Source organism: Rhinolophus sinicus, chromosome 3, assembly GCF_057876585.1.
Source record: "Rhinolophus sinicus isolate RSI-liver-muscle chromosome 3, RSI-T2T, whole genome shotgun sequence".
NCBI lineage: Eukaryota > Metazoa > Chordata > Mammalia > Chiroptera > Rhinolophidae > Rhinolophus > Rhinolophus sinicus.
This window is the reverse complement of record NC_142503.1, coordinates 137,245,805-137,264,375: the sequence shown is the minus strand read 5'-3', so window position 1 is coordinate 137,264,375 and position 18,571 is coordinate 137,245,805. Positions and strand designations below refer to the sequence as shown.

General features: G+C 37.5%; 1 protein-coding gene across 2 annotated transcripts in view; it reads right to left on the bottom strand.

Moving 5' to 3' along the window:
- The window catches only part of BUB1B (BUB1 mitotic checkpoint serine/threonine kinase B), an 86,497-nt gene extending 72,032 nt beyond the window's left edge, over positions 1–14,465 (bottom strand). Inside the window, exons 1-5 of one of the 2 annotated variants that reach the window (XM_088797139.1) lie at positions 14,240–14,465; positions 11,702–11,848; positions 7,460–7,519; positions 6,875–7,019; positions 3,161–3,357 (exon numbers count right to left, since the gene is read on the bottom strand). In XM_088797139.1, the coding sequence (XP_088653265.1) occupies positions 3,161–3,357; positions 6,875–7,019; positions 7,460–7,519; positions 11,702–11,848; positions 14,240–14,271 (581 nt within the window). In that variant the 5' untranslated portion in view covers positions 14,272–14,465. The remainder of the gene's footprint in view (positions 1–3,160; positions 3,358–6,874; positions 7,020–7,459; positions 7,520–11,701; positions 11,849–14,239) is intronic. The other variant, XM_019725498.3, reaches the window with a different exon arrangement.
- Positions 14,466–18,571: the final 4,106 nt, after the last annotated feature.

Genomic DNA, 18,571 nt, shown 5'->3' with positions numbered 1-18,571 from the left:
ATTAAAAATGGATTGCGGGCCGCAGTTTGGACACACCTGATCTAAACATACCATATAAAAACATTGTAAGAGCAGGGAAAAAAAAAAACAAGACCCAATTATTTTCTGTGTATAAGAAACCCACTTTAAATATAAAGATATAGATTAAAAGTGAAAGGAAATTCACACAAAAACCTGTAACATGAATGTTCAGAGCAGCATTATTTCACAATAGCCAAAAAAAGTAAACAACATAAATGTCCATTAACTGATGGATAAACAAAATGTGGCATATCCAAATAATGGCATTTTATTCAGCAATAAAAAGAACGAAATACTGATACACGCCAGTATTATGAACTTTGAAAACTTGACAATAACTAAAAGAAGCCAGTCACAAACACCCCATAATGTAGGATTCCATTTATGTCAAATGAATAGGCAAATCCAGAGACAGAAAGCAAATTAGTGGTTGCCTGAAACTGGGGTGAGTAGGAATGGGGAATAACTGCTAATGAGTACAGGGTTCATTTTGAGGTGTTAAAAGTGTTCTAAAATTAGATTGTAGTATTTAAAAAAAAAAAATAGTAAAGCTGGGGGCGGCCGGTTAGCTCAGTTGGTTAGAACATAGCGCTCTTAACAACAAGGTTGCCAGTTCAAGCCCCACATGGGCCACTGTGAGCTGCGCCCTCCACAACTAGATTGAAACAACTGCTTAACTTGGAGCTGATGGGTCCTGGAAAAACACACTTAAAATAAATAAAAGCAAAAAAAAAAAAAAAAAGTAAAGAAAGGAAAAAGATGTATCATGCAAAAAGAAAGCTGGAGTGGCTATATTAGTATACACCAAGTAGACTTTAGAATAAGTATGACCAAGGATAAAGATGGACATTGATAAAGGGATCAATTCTAAATGTGTATGTATCTAACAATAGGACTTCAAAATACATGAAGCAAAACTGATGGGAATGAAAAAATAGGTAAGTTCACAATAAAAGAGACTTCAAAATTCCTTTTAGTAATTGACAGAACAAGTAGAGTATCAACAAGGATATAGAAGAATACACAACCAATCAACTTGACCTGAATGACATTTTTGGACCATCCCATTCCCTAAAAGCAGACTATACACATATTTCTCAAGTGTACATGGCATATGTACCACTATAGATCACATTCTGGGCCATAAAACGAACCTTAATTAGTTTAAAAGATTTGCAACTGTACAAATTATGTTCTCTCACCATAAGGAATTAAGTTAGAAATCAGTAACAGGGAGATATCTGAAAAATCTCCAAACATTTCCTAATTAAATAACACACTTTTACATAAGTCCAAAGGAAGGCACAAGAAAATTAGGAAATATTTTTAACTAAATGAAAAATAATAATACAGTATTATATCAAAACTTGTGACACACAACTAAAGCAGTGCTTAGAAGGAAAATTTTCATATTAGAAAGAAAAGGTCTAGAATCAGTGATCTAAGCTATCCCCTTGCACTTTAGAAAAAGAAGAGCAAGTTAAACCCAAAGCAAGCACAAAGACGGAAATAATAAAGAACAAAAAATTAATAAAATTAAGAACAGAAAATCAGTAAGAGAAAAATCAAAGCAAAAGCTGGTTCTCTCAAAGCCAATAAAAATCAATTAACTTCTAGCCAGACTCACTGAGAGAAAAAAAAGAGAAGACTCAAATTACCAAGATCAGGAATGAAAGAGGGGAGATCACTACACAATGTACAGACACTAAAAGGATAATAAAGGAACACTATGAACAATTCTTTGCCCATAAACTCATCAATTTAGATGGAATGGTCCTTGAAGAACATAACTACAAAAGTTCACTCAAGGAAATCAAAGATCTAAATAAGTGGAGAAATGCACCGTGTTCACGCACAATACTAATCAAAATCCCAGAAAGCGGATTCAAAAATGTATATAGAAAGTCAAAGGAACTAGAAGAGCTAAAAAGAACAACAAAGTTATAGAACTCATATTACCTGATTTCCAGACTTACTATAAAGCTACAGGAATCTACACAGTGTGGTATATACTAATGAATAGACACATAGATCAATAAAACAAAATCAACAGGAATAAATCTACAAATACGATCAAACTGAAACTAATTTTTAACAAGGTACAAAGGCAATTTAACGGAGAAAGTCTTTTCAGTAAGTGGCATAACGGGGCGGCCGGTTAGCTCAGTTGGTTAGAGCATGATGCTCGCAACACCAGGGTTCCCCGTTTGATCCCTGTATTGGCCAGTGTGAGCTGCGCCCTCCACAACTAGATTGAAACAACTACTTGACATGGAGCTGATGGGTCCTGGAAAAACACACTTAAATAAATGAAAGTTAAAAAATAAATAAATAAATAAGTGGCATAGGAACAAATGGAGGTTCATTTGCAAAAGAAAAATAAAAAACCTTGACCCATACCTTCTACAAAAATTAACTCAAAATGGATCACAGATCTAAATGTAAAAAGTTAAAACTATAAAACTTCAAGATGAAAACATAGGAGAAAATCTTTGTGACCTTTGGCCAGACAAAATTCTCAGATCAAAAGCATGATCCTTAAGAAATAATTGGCAAGTCAGATTTCTTCAAAATTAAAAACTTTTATTCTATAAAAGACACTGTTAAGAGAATGAATAAACCAGACTTAAGCTGGGAGAAAAGATTTACAAATCACTTATCTTACAAAAGACTTGTACTCAGAATATATGAAGAACACTTATACCTTAAATACATTTTGCGAAATGAAAGAGGCCAGATTCAAAAGGTTACATAGTGTATGATTTCATTCATATGACATCAAGGAAAAGGCAGAACTATAGGGCTGGAGAATAGATCAGTGGTTGCGAGGGGTTGGGGGTGAAAGGAGGTGTTGACCACAAAGGGATAGCATGAAAGAATTCAATGGAGTGATGGAACTATTCCATATCATGATCATGGTAATTATTACCTGTCTCTTTTCATTTGTGAAAATTTATAAAACTGTACACCATAGAATGAATTTTACTGTATGTTAAATAAAAAAAATTAAATATACCTTTTTAAAATTGAATAGTAAATAGGGAACTTGGCAATCCATGGAGAACACTATTCAGATGCAAAAACAATCATTTACAGCCCGTTTTAAAGAGTTAAGACAAGCTCCAGAGAAGCAGCTTACCGGTGCTGGGACTTCAGCCTTTCCAGTGGTTCAGCCTTCTGCTGTATCCCGTCCTGAAATATCATATCTGCTTTCTTAAAGTTTTCTCTAGCTTCATATTCTTCAGCCCATGAAATATAGAACTGAGCAAGTGAAATGCCAATCCCTTGGTTTTGTAAATAACTGTACATATCCAAAGGCTCATTGCATAAATGCCCCTGTAACAAATTAAAAGCATTAAGAGTTAAACAATTTCTATCCACTTACTGTCTAGTATGTCCCAATCACTGGAGATACTATCTGTATTTTCTGCATTGGAAAAAAAAATCTATTATAATACAATGTTGTAAGGACCATACTGGGAGGACCTAAAAAGTAGACAAGACATTAATTTGTGAAAAGAAAAAAAAAGGGGGGGTGGGAAGGAAAGACTTCAAGAAGGTATGACATTTGAGTGTGGCCTTGGAGGAGGAATATACTTACATCAGGTAGAGAACGGGAAAGGAAGGGCACTCTAGACAGAGAAAATAGTTTGTAGGGTTGCAGGCAAGGTAGGAGTTTGGGAAAAAAGGTGTAACAGATCTTGAATGTCAAGCTAATCAATTCTGAATTTGCCTGATAGTGAATGTATGTGTACTGGGGTGGGACAGCTACATGCAAAGGAATGACATGGTCCAATCTGTATTTTAGCAGGGACCTTTCAAGACCAGATACAATGCAGATAATTCTAGTAGCAAGAAGGGGTGGGTAGGGGGGCAGATCACTAAAAATCCCACACCATTAACACTTTGATATATTTTCTTTAGTCTTTTATACAGGATAAAAGGCTTTTTATCATTTTATAAAGTTTTAATAATAAAAATTGCTTTTATTCCACTTAGTACATCATTCATTTTTCCATGTTGTTGTTTACTCTTCACTCTTATTTTTAAATGGTTGGATAATGTTCCAGCTGTAGATCTTTCATCATTTAACTATTCCCCTATTTTTTGGATAAACAACTTTTAATTTTGCCCAATTATAAATAATTCTATAATAAATATCTTCATGCATACAACCTTTCACGTTTTACATTACTCCCTTAAGATAAATCCCTAGTAGGACTATGTTAAAAAGTTAAAATTGCTTTTTAAGAGAGTTGTAAAAATATTAAATGCTACTAGTAATCCCCAAATACTAATTTCACAGAAACTTTTAAAACTTTCTAATTTCATATAAAAATGACATTTCAGTGTTCTAATTAGTTCTTTTACTACCAGGGAGGATAACATTTTTCTCCTATTTATTAGATGTCTTTTCTCTCATACCTACTTTTTCCTGATTGTCTAGCCAAATAAGTCCTCCTGATATGCATGACCATACAACTCAATATTTTTCTTTTTTGTTACACTTACAAACAATAGCTTAACATCTGTCTTCCCCAACACAAATGTAGAAAACATTGCTATCTACTATACACCAGTCCCTAGCCAGGGTTTGGTAGAAAAAGGCTGAATAAATGAAATCCTCCATTTATATCTTTCACAAAAACAATTAGTATTTTATAGTTTAATTTTGCAGTAATTCAGTAAATGGGTTTTTTCTGCTTACCCAAATTAGTGATGTTTTCCCATATGTAATGGTGTTTCAAGCAAAGTCATAATTCTGAATGTGTTACTAATATAAGATCTAGTCCTTTGTATCTGTTACTACATAAATAAAATTTAACATTGATTTCATTTTGTTAACAGCTTTCTGAATAGCTCTGATGCAACATGGGACAGCCAATAAATGTTGGCTGCCCGTGGTTATTCCAGAATGCTGAAGGAGATCTCTTAAGAAATGACATAAGTAAAAGGACAACATGGTTAGAGTAATAGATCCAAAAGTTAAATTTTTTGGTACCTCCTAAAAAGTCAAACTAAAACAATTTTACACTTTTAACTAAAAATATTGGATATTATCTAAGAACAAAATTTTTCCTTAGCTAGACTGTAAATATCCCTTATAAAAATAACTGACTGGAGACATCTTTCTACAAAGCAAAAGAAAATTCTTCCTGACCATCCTAAAGGAAAAAAAAAAAAGCAAAATAGCAAATATATAGAGAGATAACATGCACCTTGTTATCCATGTACAAAGTTCAGATTATTGCTGATCATTCTAGGGCTGATCATTTGAATTTGAGGGTTGTCCCAATTAGTGCTTCTCAGATTACCTGTGCTGAAGGGACCAGTTTTGGGGTGTGTGTGTGTGCGTGTGTGTGCGTGTGTGTGTGTGTTTAAAAATTTCCATTCCATTATGGACCGTTATTTTTTAAATACAATAAAAATAGAAGTTACTAGATAGATGATGATGTGCTTGGATGCTATGGCAATGTCAAATTGCTAACAAAATTTCTAAATGATTATTCTCAATTTTTATACTTACCTTGAACAGTCTGCAGACCATTCTTTCAGTAACACTGGGCTAGCCTATGATTTTTACTTTATGATAATGTCATTGCTCTTCAGTACCAGCACCAGGTTAGCAAAAGCGAACAGAGAAATTATTCCAATTAATTGGTACTTTCAGTAGCTCCAACAATATATAATCACAGAATCCTGGTATTAAGTCACTTTAGAGCTTTACCTAATCTAACCTTTTAGTAAATCACATATAAGAATATTATACAAGGTAAGAATATTACAGAGGACAGAATGAAAAACAAAATCCACTAGTATACCACCAGGGACTAAGAGTACAGTCTTCATGCTAACAAATCTGTTTAGCATTCTTTGAGTGCCATCCTTTGTTATAAATTCCTGTAAGTAATATCCCTAACGTAATTTCTCCAACTTGTCAATAAGGATAACAAGCTATGTCAAATGTCCTGCAGAAATCAAGAAACATTATGACTTCAGGATTCACCTAATTCCTATATTGGTAATTATTTGAAGTTTAAGAGAAGCCCTCATCAAGAAATATATTTTAGCCAAAAATTTTATCAATTTTAAGTCAATATTTTTAATATCAAAACGGTTGTTGTAAATATTCTATTTAAAATTATCAATTATCTAATTACCTATTTTTATTTTTTAAAATTTATTTATTTTTGTAAGTACCTAATTATCCATTACCTAATGATCTATTACCTAATATTCTATTCTAAATATTTATCACTTTTTTAAAATCTCTTTTAGGATAAAACAATGAAATTACTGTCAAAGAAACCCTGGTCATTATTTTTTATTCATAAAAAATCCTCAAGATTGTGTTCTAGAAATAAAAGAACTACATGTCAAGTTAAGACAGTACAAAGTAGTCAGGCGGACATTTTTGGATGTAGCAATATACTAGGCAAAAGAAGCTCAAAGACAGATGAAGAATTAAACATCATTTTTCATGATGATGATTCTCAAAAAGAGGAGAAAGGGATATAGAATCACCTACAAAAGCTTTACCCCAATTTTACTAATGCCCTATGTTGGCTCCTACACATCCTCCTCCAATACAGTTGCCTGGCCCACTTATGTTTAAAACAAACAACCCACTCCCATGGAGAGGCATACCAGCCTGTGATCACTCTTAAAGGGGTAAAAAAGCTTATATTAAAATCCACCTTTAAAGTAGAACCAATGTAGCAAATACTAAGTATATATTAAATGTTTAGTACATCCTAAATTGCTTAGGTTTTTTCCATTTTTTGGTGTACCAGATATCTCTAGAGAAAATCTTGTTTTAATATTTTAAATTCAGATGGTGTTTGAGACTTACCAATTTAAGCCAGAGACTGAGAAATCGAGGATCATTATAATATCTTTTTTCTCCTTGTAGTGCTTCTACAGCTCTTTCTAACAATGCTGACATATTACTTTCCTTCCCTCCCTGAGGATAGTTCTGCTCTGTCCAGTTAATATACCTGCACAGAAAGAAAAGGAAAATAATATTTTTAAAGTTTAACATGTACTTTTGTTCTTGCTCCAAAACCCACTCTAGATTTTTTTAAAGCAGAAATATCTAATATATTGAAAATGTTTATTTAGAGGTCCTCAATGACATGTCCTAAGCCTGTCTCCCTCAAAATTTCCCAAGTATTTCTAATAAGTGCCTGTTGGAAATAATAGGGATGGGGATAGAAGGGTATATAGCTCACAGCTACATGCCACAAACTTGAAATTTATTCAGTTCTAAATACCTCAGGAAGAGACGCTATGATTATTCTGTCTCTCTGTGCCCCCAAGACACCACTTTCAACTCGTATTCTGGCACACTGCTCGGTACACCCCAATTTGAGAAGCACGGCCATAAGGACTCCTCTGTTAAGTTTCCATAGCCCTTGTTTAAATAAAAAAGACCTACCTATCCCAAACATCCAGAGGGTCATTTCCAGTATAAAATCGAATTTCAGATTCAAATGCCCTGAAATTTAAACAGAAAACGTAAGCATAAGCAATTGTGATAATAGCCAAATGAACAAGTATCACCTCCATTTTTATTCATTTAGTAAGTGTTTAATATGAATCTAGATAACTCCACTGGAGTTTGAAACTTTGTTAAACAGAATGAAAAATAATACAAATAATTAGGATTCTGCCTGATAACAGGAGGGACAAAACATGTAGAAATCAGAGGAACAAATTCTAAGACAACATATAGAAAAGCAATAGTACACAGTAATTTAAAGCTCTCGAACAAGACTTCTTAGGTTTAACTGTAGCTCCACTAATCACTAGCTGAGTGACACTGGACAAGCTATTTAATCTCTGTAGTTTCCTCATCTATAAAATGGGGATAATATAATAATAGTACCTATCTTATTAGGTTGATTAGTCTTAAATGTGAAGTCTTTAGACATAGTAAGTATGCAAAAAATGATAGTTATTTTATATGTACATGAAGTATTGAACAAACTAAATACATACACAAATATATATAGAAATAAGAATCTTAAAGAAAAATTCCATAGGCAACATTAGTCAGAGAAAAATACCATATATAATTTGGCAAGTGCCTTAAAGAAAGTATAAAGTGTGACCTAGTAAAGACAGAGGGCAAAGACTAAGTTAAGACTGACCAACTACAATAGAGGGGAAGTATTGAGTAATAAACCTCAATTTAGATAAATTAACAAATACTATTAAGGGTTTATGTTTGATATAAAAAAATAATAAAATAGTCCTTGACACAAGGGAATTTATACTCTAATAAGATAAAGTATACAAATGAAAAATTAACAAAATACAAAGCAGTATAGTATATAACAATTGCAAAGAATGGATAGTTAAGGCTTCAAGAAGTCAAAGAAGCAGCCTCAGAAGGTGGGACTCTGAAGGAACCATAACATTTGAAAGAAAAAGAGAGTTTTTCAAGAGAGAGGGAAATCAGTATTAAATAAAGTTGTGAAAGTGGAAATTGAGGAAATCGAGCTATAACATAAAGTCAGAATTGGGAATAAATGGAGCTCTCTGGAGAGGTAAGAAGGGAATATTTTAAATGTAAATCTAAAGACTCTGGATTACATGTACTCAAGCCACTACTGGGTTTTAATTGGAGAGTTATCTTGAATATGATAAGAAAAGATTTCAAAAAGACTAACCAAGTAACAGTATAAGAATACAACTATTAGAAAAAGGGCCATAATTAGGAAGCTAATATGGTGATTTCAGTATGACATAATGAGGGGATTATCTGCAGTAATCGTGAAAAAATTAAATCCAAGGCACCGCTGATAAAAATCAGCAATCCTCCAAATAAATCTATAGATCCAATGCAATCCAACCAAAATCCCAGCAGGCTCTTTTCCAGAAATTAACAAGAATTTAAAAAATTTGTTTGGAGAGGTGGCCAGTTAGCTCAGTTGGTTAGAGCGCGGTGCTGGTGCTCTTAACAACAAAGTTGCCGGTTCGATCCCCACATGGGCCACTGTGAGCTGCGCCCTCCACAACTAGATTGAAACAACTACTTGACTTGGAGCTGATGGGTCCTGGAAAAACACACTTAAAAAAAAAAAATTTGTATGGAAAGGCAAAGGACCAAAAATAGCCAAAATGATTCTGAAAAAAAAACACACAACACAACAAAACTTGGAGAACACACTTTACCTGATTTCAAGATGTACCACATAAAGCTAATAAAGACACTGTATAATTGGTGAAAGAACAGACAATTAGAACAGTCGAACAGAATAGAGAGTCCAGAAATAATCCACACACAATCAAATGATTTTTGACAAGGGCCCCAAAGCAATTCAATGGGAAAAGGAAATACAAAATCCAACAAAAAACCGGAGGCAGAACAACTAGATATTTATATTGGAGGAGAGGGAAAGGAGAACTTTTACTCCAACCTTAAACCAAACACAAGGATAAATTTAAGATGAAAGCAAGGACCTGAACATAAAAACAAACAATAAAGCTACTAGAAGAAAACACAGAATGCCTTTGCAACTTTGGAGGAGCAACGATCTCCTAGAGAAGACACAAAAAGCACTAACCATAAAAGAAAAACACTAATGAATTAAACTTCATCAAAATTAAAACTTCTTGCTTATCAAAAAATACCACCAAGAAAATAGACAGCCATGGACTGGGAGAAAATATCTGCAACACATATATTTGATAAAGGACTTGTATACAGACTATATAAAGAACTTCTACAATCTAATTTTAAAACTAGGCAAAATATGTTAACAAATACAGTACTAAAGAAGATATATAAAAGGCCAATACGCATGCAAAAAAGTGCTCAACATCATTAATCACCAGGGAAATGGGAAGTAAAACCATATTGAAATACTATTACACACCCCCCAGAATGGCTAAAATGAAAGACTGACAACACCCAATACTGGAGTGGGTGTGGAGCAAATAGCCTCTCTTACATTGGTGGCAGGAGTATAAAATGTCACAATCTCTATGGAAAACTGGCAGTTCCTTAAAAAGTTAAACATACATTTATTCTATGACCCAGCAATTACATAGAAGTGAAAATCTATGTCCACACAAAGCCTTGCACAAGTATGTTCATAGCAGCTTTATTCATAAAGCACATAAAACTGGAAAGACTCTAAATGTCCATCAATTGATAAATGGATAAATGGAATACTACTCAGTAATAAAAAGGAACAATCTACTGACACATGCAACATGAAAAAGCCTATATAAAAAAAACCATACTGAGTAAAGAACTGTATGATTCCATTTATATGAAATACTGGAATAAGCAAAAATAACCTATGGTGACAGAAATCTGATCACCGGTTGCTTTGATTGGGAAGGAGCATGAGAGAACTTTCTGAGGTAATGCAAATGTTCTGTGTCTTGATATGCATGTCAAAACTGATTAAATGGTTTACATAAAAACCAGAGCATTTCATTGGATGTAAATTATACTTTTAAAAAAAATTACCAGTCCTTAGTAACCAACTAAATAAAATTAGGGTGAGAGGGCAGTAAGATCATTCAGGTGAGTTTTGGTACTATTGACCAAAATGGAGTAGAAAAAGGAAGGTCATTTATAAGAGAAGAGATTCAGTATTTAATACATCAGTGAAACATTTAATTATATGTTGCAAGTAGATAAAAAGACATTTAGAAGGCAAATAAGAGATGTACACAGTAGTGAAACAATCCTGAAAAACTTGAATATGGACGAACAGAGGGCAAAGAACAGAGACTATGTAAAACACAGCCAACAAGAAAAATGGAAGAGCAGTTAGAAAAGTAGAAAAACTAGTACAATGTCACAGAAGCTTGGAAGAAGAGGTAAGAATAGGACACCATAATCTCTGGAACGAAACCATAAAACCCAATGCTTTTAAAGATCCATTGAGATGAACAAGGATATTCATTACATTATAACCTAAATTATGATAACTTGTTTATGATGACAGAATTTTTTGTCAGAGATTAAGGATGGAAACTGATACTTCACTTTTTTGAAAAAAAGCATATTTATCAAAATACGCATTAGTCAAAGCAGAGCAAGTTCCATAAGTCCATTTGAATAAGTTGTAGTATTTTTCAGCTTTTGTTTATCCAGAGTTTGTTAAACCATCATACTGAAAAACTTTCTAGTATAAATTCAGTTTCTCTGAGGTTTCCATTTTCTTTGGAGATCACTATTTCTTTTTTCTCATTATCAAAAGTACTTTCTAGAAAGTTAATAATTGAGCACACATAAAAGAGCAGATTCACTTTTTCTTATTACTAAGAATCTGAGGACGAAATTTCTCTAATTGATTACTATCAAAGAATTAATTCTATTTAAAGATTCAGAATGACATAATACTTTGGGGAAATACTGTAATATGATACTTCCTTTACTTTGCTTCTCATTGCCCCCTGTATAAGATGTATTTCTAATGATAGAAGATTTTGGCTGCTCCACAATGAAATGAAATCCTATAGCTCTTGTTCTTAATGGTACTTGAGGAGGGAGATCTTTAGATAGCTGTCACGTGATGAGAAAGCAGGCAGAGAACAGATTCTCATACTACCAATTTTGAAGAGTACTCTTTATGCCACTGTGCATAGATCCACATACATTGTCTACCAGTCAGGGATGAATGATGACAGGTTGAACCCCAACTGTTCTACATACCGTTTCTGCTGCTGCAGGGTAGTGTTACGAACAGATTCTTGCTGTGCCAATACTCCCTGAAGAGTGGATATGCTCCGCCCCTGCCTTAAGGGTTGTACATTTTCTTTACTCAACTCCCATTCATCTCCCTCCAGGGACATGGCTTCACTGTGAGGGGGAAACAAAAGTAAGTCTCATACCAACATTGAGTTATTATATCACTAGATTGTTGTAAATGTTTTCAGATAAGTGATTATTCGTGATGCCTGGGTTGAAGATCATGTACAGACACATTAGTAGTGTTATTATACTCCTAAACTTCTCAGCCTTTCTGTGACCTGGTTTCCAAGTTTATGGCTATCGTATTTGCCTAATGGAAGACAGAATGTAGCAAGGGTATTGTGGACAATACTGTAAGAATAAAGTTTAAGGCAGGAAGAAAAGGGAAAAAATATACATTTGGCAAAGTAGACAAAAAGCAGTTCTATGCCTACCACTGAATGCATCATCTAGTTTAATCTGAAATTACCAAGGTGTTGGTCAGACTACCATCCCATGTTTCAACTCATGACTTAAAACTGAAATTTACATATATAGATAGCCCAGAGCAGACGCAGAAAATAGTTTACTGGTCACAATTGCCCCTCCCACCCACCAAATTCTATCAAGCCTGGGGGGAAAGGGGAGGGGAGAAAAGGGGGTGGGAGAGGGGTCAGGAATCCCCACCAGTTTTTGGAGGCAATCACCATATTGGGTATGTGCTCTGAACTTCAGAGCTCTGCGACGTTATCTCTGGGTTTAAAACGAGAAAGATAAGGCACTAATCTTCAAAACAGAGTAAAGTTATGTGTAACCTCAGACTAGATGAGAGCGAAAACTCTCCTGCAGTAAATAAAGTATAACTGATTAATAATTTAGGTTGTAACTACTCACATCTTTTTAAAATTGTGTGAACCCTGTAACGGCCATGTTATTTATTTCTGTATCTCCGTGGTCTAATATGGGATCTGACACTAGTAAGCACTGAATAAACGTTTGTTGAGTTCATCTGAATTTCTTCTCTTGCTCTTAAACCAGCAATTAAATGATCTCAGTTAAATGTCCTAAACTGAGTTGGGACTACTCCCTTGCTTCCTCCTCCTCCTGCCTCCTCCCAGACGTGCTCCTCCGTCTTCCCTCATCTCAAATAAATGGCAATTTTATTTTCCTAGTTGCTCAAGTCAAATGTCTTAGTGCCAACCTGACACCACTCTCACACATCCCCAATCACTCAGCAAATCCTGATGGCTCTACCTTCAAAATATATCCAGACATCAACCTCTTCTCACCGTCTCCACTATTTCCAGCTTGGCTCAAGGCCCCGCTTCTCTTGCCTCAATGATTTCAATCACCTCTTAACTGGTTTCCCTGCTTCCACCCTTTTCTGCCTTTAGTCTTTCCAACACTCCAGCCAAAGTGCTTCCATGTCAGATCATGTCTTTCCTGTACTCAAAACCTTCCAATGACGTTCAACCTTCAGCAGAGTAAAAGCCAAGTACTTACAATATCTGCATCCTCCCTTTTCCTCCTTCATTTCCTTTTTCTCTCCTGGTCCTTCTTCTCCAGCTACTACTTGCCAGGTGCAGCTCCACCCTCAACCCTCACCCTCCAGCCTTTGTGCTTCCCCCCAGATATATGCATGACTAGCTCTTGAGTTTCCTTTAAGTCTTGATATAAATGACACCTTCTCAGTGAGGCCTCCTGTTCAAAACTATCTAAAATTGCACCAACCCCCTCCACCCCACCATTTTTTTTTAAAGTACTGACCACCAGCAAACTTTTAGTTTGTTTATCTTGTTTATTGTTTGTTGCCCTCATCCCACCCCACCCAGAATCTAAGCTTCAGGAGGGTAGAGATTTTTGTGTCTTTTATTTGCTGCACCTGGTGCTTAATAGGTTGTCAATATTTGTTGTGTTAATGAAAGAGCTCATGACTTGACATTTATCTAAGCACTGTGTACCCTACAAGGAAAACACATACAGAATTCCAACCTAGAAGAGCTGATACATATTTATTTAAGTAAAAGGAGCAAGCATGCAGAGAAGGGCTTTTTAGATTTCTAACTATGCCACTGGTATAATGATAGTACCTACCACTTGTTGAGCACATATTCGGAGGCAGTGACTTTACAAATACTTTGAATTCTCCCCAAACCCGGCAATGTAGCATTGATATCAAGCATTTTCCATGTCAAAGAGCTAGCAAATGGCTGAGCAGAGAGAGAGAGATACAGACCCCACCACAAATTCCAAGCTCTTTGTACCACGGGGGTCCCGCAGCGTTTGTGTTGCGCTGGATGCAGCGGGATTTTCACGCGCCCACACCCCATAGAGGTCAGCGCTTACCCCAGTCTTCGCTTCCACCCTTTGCCGTCTAATTCGATCAGGAAGGAGGTTGCGGCCTGGACTTCTACTGATCGCGCCGCTCCTCTCCTTAACTGTTCTGAGTGGGGCCTCTGTCACCTGTTAGGCACCCTCGGGTCTCGCAGGCCCAGCTCCCAGCCTTTCTCCCGTACCTACCTGAGAGCACCCTCTTCCTTCATCGCCGCCATCCTGCATTCCCGGCTCTCGTCCTGCCGCGGGCTTTTCCTCCGGGCCGCAGACCGTTTAAGTTTCCTTATGCAACCTGCCCTTAGCGGTATTGAAGCGACCAGACGGTGTTTCTGGACTAAAGTATGCACCTGACTCACCAACCGGCCACCTCAAAGCCAGTCGCCAAGATTCAAATTTAACGGTCCCGCGCGGGCGACGTAGCTACGCCCCTCCGCTCCTCCGTACTCGCGCCTCTTGCCCAAGGCATTCTGGGACTTGTAGTTTATCCCGGGCTTAGCCCATTCAATTGCGGTGCCTAGTGGGAGTTGTAGTTTCCAGAATCTACCGCTGCCCAGGTGCCGCAGGTTTAAGTGGTATAAATTCTGTGCTGGTGCTTTCTGCGTCCTGGCTCTAAGGCCTATCTCTGAGCCAAGCAAGACGTACTTTAAGCACCAGAATTTCTTTGATGTTTTAAGTGTCGGGAGATATCTTTGAGTGCTTGCACTTGGCCTGACTCTTTTCTGGGGTGGCTGGCAGGGCTGTGGTCACCCCCTGCTGTCTGCCCCAAGTCTCACATATGTCCCGAGTTCTTAGGCCTCTCTGACCCAGCTGTTTCCTGCCCAACTCTTGAATTCAGAAAAGCTGGATTCTAGTTCTCTAAACATCGTACCAAAGATGCAACTTTAAGTAAGCCACATAATCTCTCTGACCTTCAATTTATAATGTGATGAAATTGCCTTTCTGTCTCTGTTGCACAGTCCACAGGCAGAAAACACAGCTATACCACAGCTTGCAAAGTTTTGCCTCTTTTCCCCTTCAGGAAACCACCTCCACTGTACTGAACTCTTAGTCCCAGTTCTAATTTCCTGAGGAAGAAACTGGGGTGGATTCAGTTATGGCCAAAGGAGCAGAGTCTTTTTAACAAGCCCAGGTACATCCTCTGCAACTGTGGGGATGGTGGCAGAGGTGTTCACTACTGCTTGGCTCTTGGTCCCCAGCTTTTTCTTTGTTCTTACTATGTAAGCTCTTATTTCCTCTGCATCATTGGGACTCTTTTGATAGTAATAGAGTGGAAATCCAACTTAAACTCGCTTACTCAGAAAAGAGAATTTACTGGTTTATATATAAAAGACTTCAGATGATGCTAAACCCAGGACTCATGTGGTGTCATCAGAACTGGGCCTTCCCATTTCGTACCTCTGCTCTTTTTCATACTGGTATATTGTCATTCTCCATCGAGGAACAGCTTCAGGACTTTATCCTTCCAGCTTCAAATTCAGACTTAGGAGTCACTCTGACTAGCTCCACACACAGTCACTGGGGTTAGTGGATTCGGAGCTCTAATTGTTCCGGCCCAAATCATGTGTTTCACCTTGGGACTGAGAGATGGGGAGGGGTGGTTCCCTAGAGGAAATTTTGGATATTCTTAACTTCCACATCCTCTACATTCAGGAAACCTCCCTGGATTATGGGAGATGTGGTATATGGGATTGTCTCTCTGGCTCATTTTATTTCTTACCTTACACCAGTACCAACCTAGCCCCTCTTTTCCTTTCCCCAGGGTGTCCTGTGCACATCTGTATCTCCTCAATTTCAATTGCTTCCTATGAACTCTCTCAGAAGTGTAACTTTTACTCCTTTGATCTCAGTCTTTCTTGTAGCCTAGTCAGATGCCCCATAAACTGTGGTACAACATAGAACACATTCAGCCTAAACCCTTTGTTTGTTTCACTAGAGAAAAAGGGAGACAGGTAAAACAAAATGTATGACAGAGGTGCTCTGTGGTCTTACTTGGAATGTGAGTTCTTGTTAGGCTGGATTATGGCTGAGTGGCCAGCACAGGGCCCAGATGTAATACAAACTTCAACAGCACTCACCAACTGTGAGGAAAGTCAGGATTAAGCGCTTACACATTTATGATCCAAAGAGGATGAGACAAAGGCTCAACCTGAGTACTTCGATGTGCCAAGCATGGGTGGGACACAGAAAATGTGAACAATGAATAGACACAGTTCTTGTCCTGTAGGAATTTCAGGCTAGTTGAGAGACAGGTAAATAAAGAGGCAATTTCAGTACATTGCTGCCACAGCCAGAGATAAGGAAACACAGGGGGCCGTGGAGGCACATAGGAAGAGCTTCCACAGGCCTTGGGGAGACGAGAAGGTCTGGGAAAATTTCCTAGAGAACACAATAAACCTGAAGGGCAAGGAGGATTTTGCACAAACTATTGGGGGCAGCAACACAAATTATGTAGCTACTGAAGTTTCTCTATAGCATGTGCCCACCTCCTCTCTATTCCCCACTTTCTCCTTTAAGTTCTCCCACCCAGGCCTTTAGACCTCCATGCTGGCCCATCAAAACTTATCTGTCCTGTGTCCTATTCTCTGTCACCTAACTATCACATTGAAAACATACAAACGAAATCACACTAAGATGTGAATAACAGTTAATGCAGTATTTTCCACATCATTTTCTAAGATGCCAATAGATGTTACAGGGGAATAAGTGTTTGGTGTTCAAATAAGTTTCTGAAATGTTGGGATAAGTGGGCATCTTTACGGAAAGTTTCCCTAAAGCCCCTAATATGCCAAAGTGCACCATGAATCTCTAAGGGAGGGGGTGTATATATTCTATTGCTGCTATAACAAACTACCATAAACTTAGTAGCTTAAAACAACACCAATGTGTTATCTTACAGTTTGGTAGGTCAGAAGTTTGACTTGGTTTCATTAGGCTACACAAGGTATTGGCAGGTCTGTGTTTCTGAAGGCCCTTTGGGAGAATTCATTTCCTTTTTCTCCAGTGTTTAGAGGCATTCACTGGTTCCTTGGCTTGTGGCCCCTTCCTCCATCTTCAAAGCCAGAAACATAGCATATCTCTGTACCCACATCTCTTTGATCACAGTCAGGAAAATCGCCCTGCCTCTAAGGGCTCATGGCATTAGATTGGGCTCATTGGGTTTATTTAGATGATCTAGTAAACCTTTCTATCTCAAAGTCCTGAAGCTTCATCAGATCTGCTAAGTCCCTTTGTTACATAAGGTGACATATTCACAGGTTCCATGGATTAGGACATGGCCATCATCGTTCTGCCTGCCCCTCGGGGTGCTGAAATATGTTAGTATCTCTAAACTTATTTGATCATAAAGAAACCTTTTCACACATCTTTCAGAACAGATGTTAGGCTCTTTGTAGTCTAACAGTAAGCCCCAGGAGAAGAAAATGCATAAAAGAATAAATCTTAACAGTGGAATTTCAGGCCCAGGGGCAACTGGTAGTAGTTGGGGACTTAGCAAGCCCCTCATTTTCACCCATTTACTTTACATGCAAAGCCATCCACCTATCTGCCCCAGTGGCTGTTAGAGGGATTTACTTGTCAGAAAATCTATGATCTCTCAGTTGGACTTGTGGAGATGCATGTGTTCTTGATTGTCAAAGGCTGGTTTTCCCCAACTTCGCCTTCATAGATTATGCAAAATCCAGCTTTAGCAAGCTAAAAACTGCAAAGATGAAAACCTCTGGGTCTCCAGGGAACCCTTGGACTGACTACTTGTTTACTGTGCAACCACAGGAGAAAGGAGGGACTGTCCAGTGGGGGAGGAAGGTCAAAAGAGACCAAATGGGGTGTGTGTGTGTTTGGGGCCTAAAGAGGACACATCTGGGAAAGCAGCATCACCATGCTGGCCTTCACCCCAGCAACACATCAGCCAATCAGAGCAGCATCTGCATCTTGTGTTTACCAGTGATGAGGTGTCTTGAGGTAGAAGAACCAATGAGAAAGAGGCATAATAATCCAAACCATCTTGTGTTGTCAGGAGGAAGGGAGGTGAAGGGTGAAAAGATACATTAGCCTAGGGCTGGCAAGTTGCATCTCACAGTAGCTGTTGCTGACAGGGTATTAGGGTACTGTCCAAAGAGTTGGGTTTCTCTCTTTAATTTCATGGAAACTCCTTTCTAGACTATGATTCCGCTTTTCTGCAGAACTATCTTACTTTTCCTGGGTTTTCTCAAACCACTGGAAACTGCCTGACCCAGAATTTCCACACCAATATATGCAGAGAATATACATGCTAAACAAGGAGAAAAGAACCAAAATGTCAGAATGGACAATAAAGCTGAGAACAGAAGCAATCATATGGCAGGGCTGTTAAGAAACAAGGTAAGGGGTGACCAGATGGCTCAGTTAGTTAGAGCACGAGCTCTCAACAACAGGATTGTCAGTTCAATTCCCACATGGGATGGTGGGCTGCGCTCCCCCGCAACTAATATTGAAAACAGTAACTGGACGTGGAGCTGAGCTGCTCCCTCCACAACTAGACTG